At 40.6% G+C, this 12,210-nt stretch overlaps 1 protein-coding gene across 1 annotated transcript in view; it reads right to left on the bottom strand.

Moving 5' to 3' along the window:
• The window catches only part of rg (A kinase anchor protein rugose), a 488,645-nt gene that overhangs the window by 40,806 nt on the left and 435,629 nt on the right, over positions 1–12,210 (bottom strand). The window contains exons 33-37 of the mRNA XM_080278156.1: positions 8,215–8,332; positions 5,200–5,418; positions 4,595–4,707; positions 3,320–3,460; positions 2,851–2,970 (exon numbers count right to left, since the gene is read on the bottom strand). Of these exons, the coding sequence (XP_080134282.1) occupies positions 2,851–2,970; positions 3,320–3,460; positions 4,595–4,707; positions 5,200–5,418; positions 8,215–8,332 (711 nt within the window). The remainder of the gene's footprint in view (positions 1–2,850; positions 2,971–3,319; positions 3,461–4,594; positions 4,708–5,199; positions 5,419–8,214; positions 8,333–12,210) is intronic.

Here is a 12,210-nt window from a genome sequence, read left to right as displayed (position 1 = left end):
AGGTTCCCAGCCTGTGGGTCGCAACCCCCAGGGGGATGTGGAGGGTTGGCTGGGGGGCCGAGAAGCTTTGGGAGAACTTGGCAGACTTGGGAGAAGAACTTGGTATATCAGCAGGAAAATTTCATTTCACTGATACACCAGTAACCTAGAACACACAACATGAAGTGCCAACAGGGTAAGCAACAGCTTTTGCTTGCTCTTTTCAATGTACAATATTATGGTTAGGCTATCACTGATCACATCTGCTTTTTTGGTTGGTACTTTTCTGTGTGAGTAGGTTCTGGAAATCTCCTGCCCTCTGTGTCAATGTGTACTGAAGCTTCAGACAGCCACAGACAAATTGTGGAATTGTCTCTGTTATGCATTATTAGTACCTCTTGCAGAATTATTCACATCACATGATTTTGTGATTACTATTGTATTTGTTATATGACAGCATACTATACAGTACATAATTTTGTCATATTAATCACGATACAGCATTGTTTATTACAGTAAAACCTTGATATAACGGATTTCAATAGACCAGAATTCGCTTTTACTGGACTCGAAGAGCTACTGGACTAAATTCCTATATATAGGAAAAAGTCCGATAAAGCCAGAAGCAGTTTGGACTGCCTGAGCACTTCAGCTATGTTCACCACAATAAGTTAAGTACATGACATGTTTATCAATGTACAGTACAGTATTATTATATATATAATACCATCTGATTAATGTAGTGAAATTTTAACAGAGTACATTACCTTACTAGTAGTCAAAACAGTTTAAAAACCATTCATGCGATCCAGATTAATGTCTGATATATCGGAAAAAGGCCGGATTAGCAGGGGGGAGTCCGGATGTCGCATTTACTGGAATTTCGCATTTTTCGGAACGGTTTGGGGCCCAATTAGTCCGTTATAGTGAAGCCTTACTGTATATTAAATTTGCAAAGCTGGGAATAGCGCCATTATTAGTAGCGGCGCAATGCAGCGCTGCTACTATTTTAATGGCGATGGTGGTAATGCCATTACTTGTTTTAGCCAGAAGCGGAACTAAGAGCGCCGCTACTTTTTGGCCGTACTCAGGTGTTACCGTGTTCCTCATTAGTCACGCGACGAATACAGGTCCGGAGTCGGTGAGTGCATACAGATATGCTGACAGTTTAGTTGTATTTATTAATGACGAAAAATACTTTCGTCAATTCTGTCAATTAATGATGTTTGTTTTACATTACGTCAGTAATTTATTAATTATTATTTATTAGTAATGTGCAATAATTAGACAGGAATTTGCTAATTAATTATCGATCATTTAAATTAGGTAAAAATAAAAAGGATGTCAGTAGATGTAGGCAATGCTAAAACACACACACACACACACACACACACACACACACACACACACACACACACACACACACACACCGCTTGCTGGTGCAGTGGTAATGCTCTCGCTTGCCAACTGGTGGATGGGAGTTCGCGCCTCGCTCAGGTTGCGAAAAAGTTTCACTGACGAAGTGGGTGGTTACTGTCCCCCTTGAGCAAGGGGACGGGTGTGTGCGTGTGTGGAGGTCACAGCCTTGCCCTTAGATCGGACTATATGAGCTCCCAGCTCCCTTCCAGGAGGGTAAAAGCTGACGATCACGACCATCAAGTGATCCTGACCGACCCGGTGAATTACACACACAACCTCTAACTATCCCCATCTCTAACTCCCACTCTCTCTTTTTCAGACTAATTCTTACTCACAATATTATTATTTTGTAACAATATGTTACTTTCAGTTTAAAGTAATGGAAAAAACATTTCTATTGTATAAATAGCCTTTAAAAGAAAGCCCCAGTTCATTTTTACTTTCGTTTTTGTACATATCTAAAATAGGTATCATTGAAAATATAATAAATCTATATAATATACTGTATATCAATGGTAGGCCACATTTTATTGCCTTTTATTTACGTATGTTACTTTCAGTGGGTATACTAGGTAACAGTGTAAAAGAACATTTGTTACATTATACAGTAAATAGCTTTTCCTGTACCTTCGGCTCTAAGCTTCATTAAAGTGACACTGACGTGTATATGACTTTTTTTTTATTTTCAATATACTGTAAGTATATACTGACATTACTGGTACACAACATAACCACTCAGACTGACTAACATTATCAAAACAGTATATAGTGTATTGCTATATCACAGATTTTTGTTAATCTTCCCTTCGTGTACCTTTTTCTTATCCAACGTAGCGGGAGTGCCGCTACATTTCTTATCAAGTAGCCAAACCAGTAACGCCATTACTTTTTCAAGCTAGTAACGGGAATGGGAGCGCCACTACTTTTTGTTAGTAGTGTTCCCAGCATTGTAAATTTGCAAAAATTGATGAACAGATTGTTTTCTCTTTCTTCCCCTTTCCTTCTCAGAAAAATCTGTAAAACTGAAATGACTCATGGAATGGTGGTCGTGCATGTTTCAAGTACGAAAAAAGGTTGGAAACCACTGCTCTAAAGTCTTCCCATTTACAAGTGTAATCTTTCCACTTTAACTTGGCATCAAATCACCATCTCTCCTTCTTGAATGATGAACTACAACAGAAACAGTAGAATAATGCTAGTCATGAAATGCTACTGAAAGTGTGCAGACCCACTGTATTGTCTCTGCCACAAAAAAACAGGCTATATGATGAAAGAGGAGAAAACTCTGCCAAGTTAAGGTGGATGAGCTATAGTCACACAGATACTCTAAGGAAAGGATGTAGAGCCATACTGTTATCTTATGTGATGTTGATATACATGAAATACTTTGTAAAAGGGCAAAGATTTCCACAACGTTAAGGTGAATGAACTTTAGCTGTCCTTAAACCTGACCTTAACATCAGAAGTGTCACGTTGGCAGTTCCTCCAAGCGGTCGCTACAGAGGAGAACATACGGTTGGGATGGTCGAATTTGCCACCTTGTAGTGACAAGAACATAGTTGTGAATGGCTCCTGTAAGACAAGGAGAAAATAAATACCATATAAAGTTTATTGTTTTTATTGTGGCCCCAAGCTCATCTGGATTTAAATTAATCTAAAAACTAAGTACAGTATAACATTTTCATACATGATACTTAGCTCAGTACTGTACAGATTTAAGACTTTCCATTATGCGAAGGCAACCCTCTATTTCCCAGATCAAACTAAAGTGGATCTTAACAAAGCTTAACAGGGCAATTCTTAAAATTAATCAAAGAAATGTCTTCTAATTCTACCCCATTAACATGGATTACTGTAAAATGAATTATACCAGCAGCAGTTTACTGTGGATTCATCAACAATATTTTACGGCATAACCTACCAGTCTGATGAGCCAGTTGAGGGTAAAGGCAGAGGTGGAGTAATGGGTGCCGTAGTGGAAGGGAGGGATCTGGTCATGTTCCCATGATGTGTAGCGCTCTTCAAAGAACGCACGGCGGGAAGGATTCAGTGCTCCGATTGGCTGTGTGGGAGAGGTAATTGTAGAAACTGCTAAATATCATACTAATAACTATGTAAATATATAGATATGATCTGTATTGTGTAGTAACTTAGTGATTATGTGACTATGACTTAGTGGTAAGCTTACGATGGTTTAATACTTCAACTACAAAAATAAGAAAAATGTCACTATCAACTAGGCACAGAGTCCTATAATGTAGATCAGAGGCTTCCGAACTTTTACTTATCATTCCCCAAATATATAAAAAATGCTTTATAATCTCCCATCCTCCCTACGTCTCCACGGGGAGAATTCCCCTCTCTCTCCCTTTGCAAGTTATTTTAAATAAGTAGATTTTAGAGCTATTCACCTCCAGTTTAGTAGTGCTTTTTAATGTATCACAGAGAAACATCTAGCCGTATTACAGTATGAAGATTTTTACCAAGTTTTGGCAACTTTTACAGTATGAAGTACAATGATTTTTGAGGATAAATATTCTAACCTTATGCTTAAAAAGTACAAAGAGCCAAAAACCATTTGACTTTCAACAACAAAAAAAAGGTTACTTTGGCCATTTTGGCCTTATCTGTTCTTTCCTCCTAAGAATGTCCAACTTCCCCCTGGGGGAATTCTCCCCCTTTTGGAAACCACTGAGGTTGTTGTTTAACCCCAGTCTGTCTGGCTGAACAAGCCCAACAACCACAAGCAAGCAGTTGCCCCTACAGGGGCATCCTGTGCAACGAACTGATGTTCCCTTGCGGTGGATAGCACTTCACCAGAGAGAGGTGTGGGGAGGAGTGTGGAGGTTTGGTTCCTGGATGGATGCCACATTTGCGTCTCTCCACTCAGTTAACAGAGGCACCGTAGCAGGTTTCACATCACCATTATTGGGTTATATGGTTACCACCCATAGTTGTAAATTACATAAATACTTGTACAGTACTGATACTTAATTTTGTTGATACCTACAAAACTGCTCTTCCAGTTTCTCCAACTTACAGCACCAAATTACTGGAAACTGCTGCGACATTTAGGATCAGATCTCTGACTTGTAACAAGGTCCACCTGAATTAGCCTGACATGTATGAAGTAACTGCAAACTTCATGCTACTCCAGAACATAAACTGAATCTATCTTAAAACTTTATGGCCCAACCTTGGAGAGATCCCTGTAGTTGGACGGCTGTGAGAGGTCAAGTTCAGGAGAGTCAAAATTGGTGAGCACCCACGGGAACACTGGATACTGGTTCAGGTCATTATACGTCCGACCTGCAAGAAGGCAACAGTGAGGTAAGACAGAAAACGGGAAGGAAAAGACTACTTATTTATGGATGGACTATTCTAGTATGTATTCCTGCTAATACTAAATGACTCTCTTCAGCAGTGAGTCACAGGAGACTAAGTACTAAGGCTGCAATTATTCCTGAGTAACTTGTGCTTGCCCAACTTTACCACATAACATGGCTATCCCACGCTACAAGATTATAATGGTTCATGATTTACATATCATACTAATCAAAGTATCACTGGGGGGGAGGTGGGGGCATTTTACTCAACTTTCAGGGGCTACCAACTAGTGAAGGTTTTAATGAAGGCTATATCTAACTCCTGTAGTTCAAAAACCTCCCCTAGCCTGAATAAAATCACCTGGTAGTAGCAAAAATAAAATGTAAATCTTGTCATCACAGTGATGGGGTTAATATATGCAAGTGATGACATATAATTCAACACTGAAATCATACAGACCCTTCTGTCACTCACCAGCAATAGTATTGAGAAACATGAGGTACTCGAAGTTTGATATCTCACGCCTCTGCCACTTCTGCGTCATGTTGGATGCTCTGAAGAGCTGTCGGGGTGACATCATAGAGGCACGGCGCGTCTGTGGGATGCCGTACTTGATGCCCACACCCACACGAGGAAGGGCCTTGGCTACACGCTTTACCGTCGCTTGGTCCGGAAACGTGAAGAACACTGACGCTGTGGGAGATCGGGTTAGATACATTAAGAGTATAAGAAACGGATGTTAAATGAAGGGAAGGAGGAGTACTGGTGGATGAAGGGAAGGAGAATAATTAACAGAAAGTAAGAAAGGAGAGGCATTACAAGGAGTGAAAGAAAGTCGCGAAAGTAAATCAGGTTAAACTAAGGGAAAGAAAAGGAAGCTGAAGCAAGAGTAGGTGGTAAATCGAGGTAAGGAAGGTGAAGAGTTGGGAAGGGAAGTATGACGAGAGATGGAGGAGAAAATTAAACTAATAAGAAGAAATGGTAGTTAGGCTAAGACAGAAACTGAAAAAAAAAAAAAAAAAAAAAAATCGAAGGGAAGCAATGGCTGTTAGATAGGGCTTGCTATATGGAAGGAGGAAGAACGATGGACAGAGGGGAAGAAAATGTTGTTGAATTAAAGGAAGATGGTAACTGGAGGCAAGGAAAGTGAACAGTGGGGAAGAAGGGAAGTCAGGAAGAGGTATATAACTATTAAATGAAGGCGAAGAAAAGGCCATGAATCTCAGAGAGGCTCTTAAATGTGAGGAAAAAAAAAAAGTGAATTAAGCAAAGTCAGGTAAATGGAGGGCCCTAAGGTAGATGGCTAGAAGGGAAGGAAGGGGATACGTGGAAGGCAGAAGGTAGCTCTGATGAAGGAGAAGAACACGATGTTAAAAAAGGAAGAAGAGGCTGGTTAAACAGAAGAGGAAAGTGTTGGTTGATGGAAGAAAGAAACGTGGTTCAAGATAAAGGAAAGGCTGGTGGTGGTGGTGGTGGTGGTGGTGGTGGTGGAGAGGAGGAGGAGGAGGAAGGAAAATATTAGCCAGCGGGAATAGGCCAAAAAAAAAAAAAAAAAGGAAGGCAATGCTAGTTGACTGGAATTATCATATTAACAGAAAATGAACGGCCTAACAGCTTCTTTCACTGCATCCCAAAACAAGACAACCGGATCTTCTGAAACCGCTCCCTCATTATTTCCCCTTCTTCCCGTTCTCCCCTTCTTCTCCCTTCCTTAATATATCGCAGCCTCTCCTCATATAATTCCTCTCCTCAATTTCCCTTCATCTTCCTCCCCTCTCCCTTTCTCCCTCCCTCCTTACCTATCTCCCCATTATCCTACCGCTTCCTTTTCCCACTAGCGCAGTCCCCCCTTAAGTAGAATCATTTTCCTTTTTACCTCCTGATAAATTATTTAAACAATCTTTCCACCACCACCACTCTCTCTCTCTCTCATCAAAGACATCCTATTTTAACCCACTGACTCCTAAAACTATCCCCAGAAAAAGTTTATCCAGCCTAAAGAAAGAAAAGAGAAACTGTGAAAACCAACTATTGATCATTATTTTGGCCATTATATTAAAATCATGGTTCGGCTGGGACCTCCTTTCTGCAGGGTGGTCCATACATAGCACTCCACTACAAACTCACTCTGCGGTATGTTGTGGGGACGGCTCAGTCTGCTGGTGTGGGAGTGGATGTGACAGTGGAAGCAGGGAAATAAATGGTGCTGGGTAGACACTGATAACGTTGAAATAACCCAGCGGAGTGGCAGGGGAGTGTTATTTATTTAAAAAAGACAGCTATGAACAACGACGCGTCAGGTCATAAGAATTTTCATTTTGGTGACCTCCCTCCCATCCACCTTGACCTCGTATCATCCCCTTCAGCCCGAAAACGTATATAATGAGGCTAACAACAGAGAGGTCTACTTGAGCTCCCTAATTAACTTGGGGCTAACAACAGAAGCTTTTACTCATCAGACGCCACCCCTTAACTCCTGGGTAATAACACAATTTTATTAGCAAGTTCTTCCTACTCATTTAAAACAATAATCTTGGTAAATGTACGATTTACCTGAGGCAGTAGAAGGACCTTACCAATTCAATTCATATTCTTCCAAGTTTGTTTTAGGTAATTTTCTGACTGATAAATTTCCTATTGTTTTTATCATCACTTTCCTTATGCTGTACCTACGGGTGTTTGTTTCACCTTACTCAACGAACTCAAAGGTGGATTGCGTTTCCAAACTTCCCATCTGGATGGTATGTTAGGTTAGGTTGGATTAAATTATTAGGTCCAGTTACGCTAGATTAGGTTAGCTTTAGTTAAACACTTAGGTTAGGGCAGTCCCTTCCGCCATTAAGCTGACGAATAAAAAAACCTGACACAGTGAAACAGCTAAAAACAACGGGGAAGCAAATTTTGCACGATGAGTTTATTTACCACCCCAGAAATAATCAGAAAATAAAAGACAATCAGGAAGAAGAATGCTTATATTCAAAAAAACATAATTACTTCTACCAATAAAGTACGTGCTTTTGTTCATTTTAAGCACTTCTACTAGACGCCTTTATATACAAGACCCCCATCTATTTTTATTAAAACTTAATCGCATATTCAAAATCCCTTCTCCCCCTTCACTCCTTACAAAAAGACGCTTAGGTTTAAAAGACCATCATTTACTTCTAATAACAGACGATTTTATATGCGCATTCTCTCCTCACTTTTGGCGACGAATTTTATTTACACACTCATTTCTACCTACGAAATTTGTTGAATTCTGTCCTCACTTCCAACTACGAATTTATTTACGAATTCTCCCTCACTTCTAGCTACGATTTTTATTTACGAATTCTCCCTCACTTTCATTTACGAATTTTATTAACGAATTCTCCCCTTCCTTCCAGCTACGAATTTATTTACGAATTCGTAGCTTCGATTTTACTTATGATTTTTTCCCTCACTTCTACCTAACAACAGATGCTTTTAGCCACCTCCCCGTCCACTTACTTCTAGAGGCGAGGAAGATCTCCAGGGCGGTGTTCTGAAGGAGGTAGCGGCGGCTGAAGATGGCACGCACCTCGCTAAAGTGCCATTTGCCGTGTACATGTTCACAATACTTCACCACCTGAAAGAAAAGAAAGATTTAGGAATGCAATAAACTTAAAAATTGACTATAGACAAAATTAGAAAAGATTTAGGAATACAATAGGTCTTGAAAATTGACTACAGACGGAATTACATCACAAATAGGCATACACACACACACACACACACACACACACACACACACACACACACACACACATTTAATGAGGATACGTCTTAGATACTGGCTACATAACGATAGAATTACATCACACACAAACACACACACACACATTTAATGAGGATACGTCTTAGATACTGGCTACATAACGATAGAATTACATCACACACACACACACACACACACACACACACACACACACACACACATTTTACAAGGACTCTCTCCAGATGTTCTATTCAACCAAGTGGGTAATAAAGCCAGAATTTTACTAGCAATAAAGGACCAGAAAATAAAGAACCATTGACCTTCCTATACTGGGACGATTTTTAGCATCCCATTCAGACTCTCAGGCGATTTTATTCAGCTAGTAGTGGGCCATAGGAGCCACGGTGCTACTTTCGGATTGACGAGGAGAGGTGAGTGAGGTGGAGGCCGAGGATGAGATGGAGGGATGGAGTGGAGGTATATGAGAGAGGGGGGTGTAAGTTGGGGGATGGAGAGACTAACGAGGAGTGTATGTGAGAGAGGGGGAGAGGGGGAGGGGGAGGCCAAGGAAGAGATGGAGGGATGGAGTGGAGGTATATGAGAGAGGGGCGTGTAAATTGGGGGGATGGAGAGTGACAGACTAAGAAGCAGAGTGTATGTGAGTGAGGTGGAGGGGGGAGAGGGAGGGGGAAGCCGAGGATGAGATGGAGGGATGGAGTGGAGAGATATATGAGGGTGTGTGTGAGCTGGGAGCAGAGCAGTGAAATGGCGGGGGACGGGGCGACATGGAGATTTGTTTATGGCCACCCCTTACGAGATTAAGGCGTCTGGCAATAGACAGAGATGAAAACCTTAATATAAATCTCAATGCTTACAATATACATGGATTACTTTGAAATTTTCTATACGAGAGAAAAACGATTGTTGTAAACTGGGAGATAATTGCAGTAATGATGGCAGTAATAACTAATAATAATAATAATAGTAATAAAAAAAATCATCATAATAATAATGTTAATCACTATCATCTTACCCCTTACTCCTATATCATCTAATAATAATAATAATAATAATATTAATAATAATAAATCATCTTAAAAGCTGTACCATTTACTTAACGCTACTGAGAAATCAAACAAAAACAACAAAAACACGACACAACGGCAACACGCAAAGGCGCAGGTGGAGAGGGGGAGAGGGAAAGGGGGGGAGGGAGAGAAGAGGGGAGAGGAAGGGGGAGGGAGAAGGACAGAGGAAGGGGAAACGAGATTGACGGGGGATGGGGGGGCGGGTTGACAGAGAAAGATAAATCAAAGCACGTATGGACATAGATAAAGATAAGAAATAGACAGAAAAAGAAAAAAAAAGGGCAGGAAAAGAGAGTGAGTGGGACGGGCGGGAGGGGGCAAGGGGAGAAGGAATAGAGGAGGAGGGGCGATGGGGGGGAAGGGATGGAGGTGGGGGTTGACGCTCCCTTCGGATCAATACTACTGACACCGCCCCCGCCAGTCCCCCCAACCCCCCGTCCCCGAGAGCAGACATTTCCCTCCCAGCCAGGCAGGATATCCAAGATGGCCGACACGCACAACGTAAACAAACCAAACCAACTCGAGCTGTTACTCCACCTACACTATTTTCATGTTATCACCTTTTTATTTTCTTATTTTACTAGTTATTTATTCATCTTTATTTTCATCCTCTCCTGTTCTTTTATCTTTAGTTCACTATCTAATTATTCCGGTTTTTTTTTATTTATGCTTTATTCTTTCCTTGATCACTTTATATTCTATTTTAATCCTTTTATTTTGTGCTGACACGATTTTATTTAACCAGGGCCCTTTCTCTACATATCATTAAACCGAGAGAAAGTAATCACTTTATTTTCGAAGACCCTACTGGGCCATGCTCACAAAAAAGGTGTTAGTGCAAAGATACCAACGAATATTACAAAGATACAAGGGAATATTACAAAGAGACAAACGAATATTACAAAGATACATGTGAACAAGCGAGGACAAATTTCGCCTAACATCTCTCTCTCTCTCTCTCTCTTATCTAACATTTCTAAACTGAGAGGCTTGGCATGTTTCTCTGCCCACTGATGATTATCGTTGGGAGGAGGGTGACGGACATGGCCTAAGCCTGTATTCTTCTCGGGCTCCCTAGCACTTCTTCCACACCGATTTATTTTCCACAATTCCCATTCACATCCTCTCTTTTGCTTCTTATACCTGTTTCATAACGACTGCATGAATCACACACAAGAATATAGTAACGGAGCAGAATCGGAAATAAATCGGTAAAGAAGAGGTGTTAGTAAGCACAGGTAGTGGAATAATAGTTTCTGATTAACATTACAGAATTATTCCAAGCTTCGTTTTCTCCCTAACACTCCTCTTCAGCGATTTATTTTTGCTTATAACACCTTGCCGGCTTCTGTGTTACTTAAATCATTCAAACATCGCCATACTCGAATAAAATAACGAACAAAACGATATTAGCCAACCATACCAAAAAATAAATAGGTAAGGATGAGGTGTTACGGGGCTTAAGTCTTTCGGTCGCGTAATGCTAACGGCGGGAGTATGTTTGTGATATACCCTTAAATATAACTGATTACGGTAGCCTTGACCGCAAAGGGGGTGAAACGGGGTAGTCAGTTTTTCCTTCTACGATACAACTAGGTGCGCTATAATAAATCATCGTAAATCGCGATATTTTTTAACTGCGCACGATTTCAAACATGGCACGATTTTCTTTTTTTTTTTTTACGAGCAAAAATTCAAATATTGCGCGATATATATTTCTTTTTTTTAACCGCGCACGATTTCAAATATACTGTAGAGCGATATTTTTTAACCGAGCACGATTTCAAATATAGCGCGATATTTTTTGAACCGCGCACGATTTCAAACAGCGCGATATTTTTTGAACTGCTGACGATTTCAAATATAGCGCGATATTTTTTGAACTGCGGACGATTTCAAACATGGCGCGATATTTTTTTTTTTTTTTTAACCGAGCAAGATTTCAAATATAGCGAGATATTTTTTTTTACCATGCACGATTACAAAGATTTTTATTACGCCTCTTTACATACTGTACTATCGCGCAAGTGTAACAATTCGTAAGTACAATATATGACAATGTACTATTACCAGGCGGAGAAACTGCTTGTACTAGAGAATAAAGTACTCAATTTTGGAGCTTCGGATGGTTTATAATTCCTGCTTCCGACAGAGAATAAAGCACCTAGTTTCGGAGCTTCGGATGGAAAAAAGACAACGTCAGGAGCAGGAGAAATGGAAATAAGGAAGGAAAGGGGTAAAAAGGGATGGGGGAAGGGAGATAAAATGAGAAGGAAAGCAGAGGACAGAGGAAGGACTGGGGAGGTTGATGAAAAGGGGAAGCATGGAAAAGGAGGAGAGGAGGAGGAGGTAGAGGAGGAGGAGGAGGAGGAGTTGAGAGAGAGAGGGTAGACACATTAAAGATAAGACTACCACCAGACCCCCTCCCCACCTGCTGCACTCACTCACCGCCTCTCACAACACACACACACACACACACACACACACACACACACACACACACACACACACACACACACACACCTTCTAAATGCCTTCTAGTGGGTGGAGAAGAAATATTATGTAGTCAGGATCAAAACTTGTGAACTACTCAAAAACTATTTCCTCTTTCAAAATATTACTACAGGTTTTTGGTGTACAAATACCCACATCAAACAGAGT

Source organism: Coenobita brevimanus, chromosome 72 (assembly GCF_032717465.1).
Source record: "Coenobita brevimanus isolate Jiangsu-jjx chromosome 72, ASM3271746v2, whole genome shotgun sequence".
Classification (NCBI taxonomy): Eukaryota; Metazoa; Arthropoda; class Malacostraca; order Decapoda; family Coenobitidae; genus Coenobita; species Coenobita brevimanus.
This window is presented reverse-complemented; position numbering and strand designations above follow the sequence as displayed.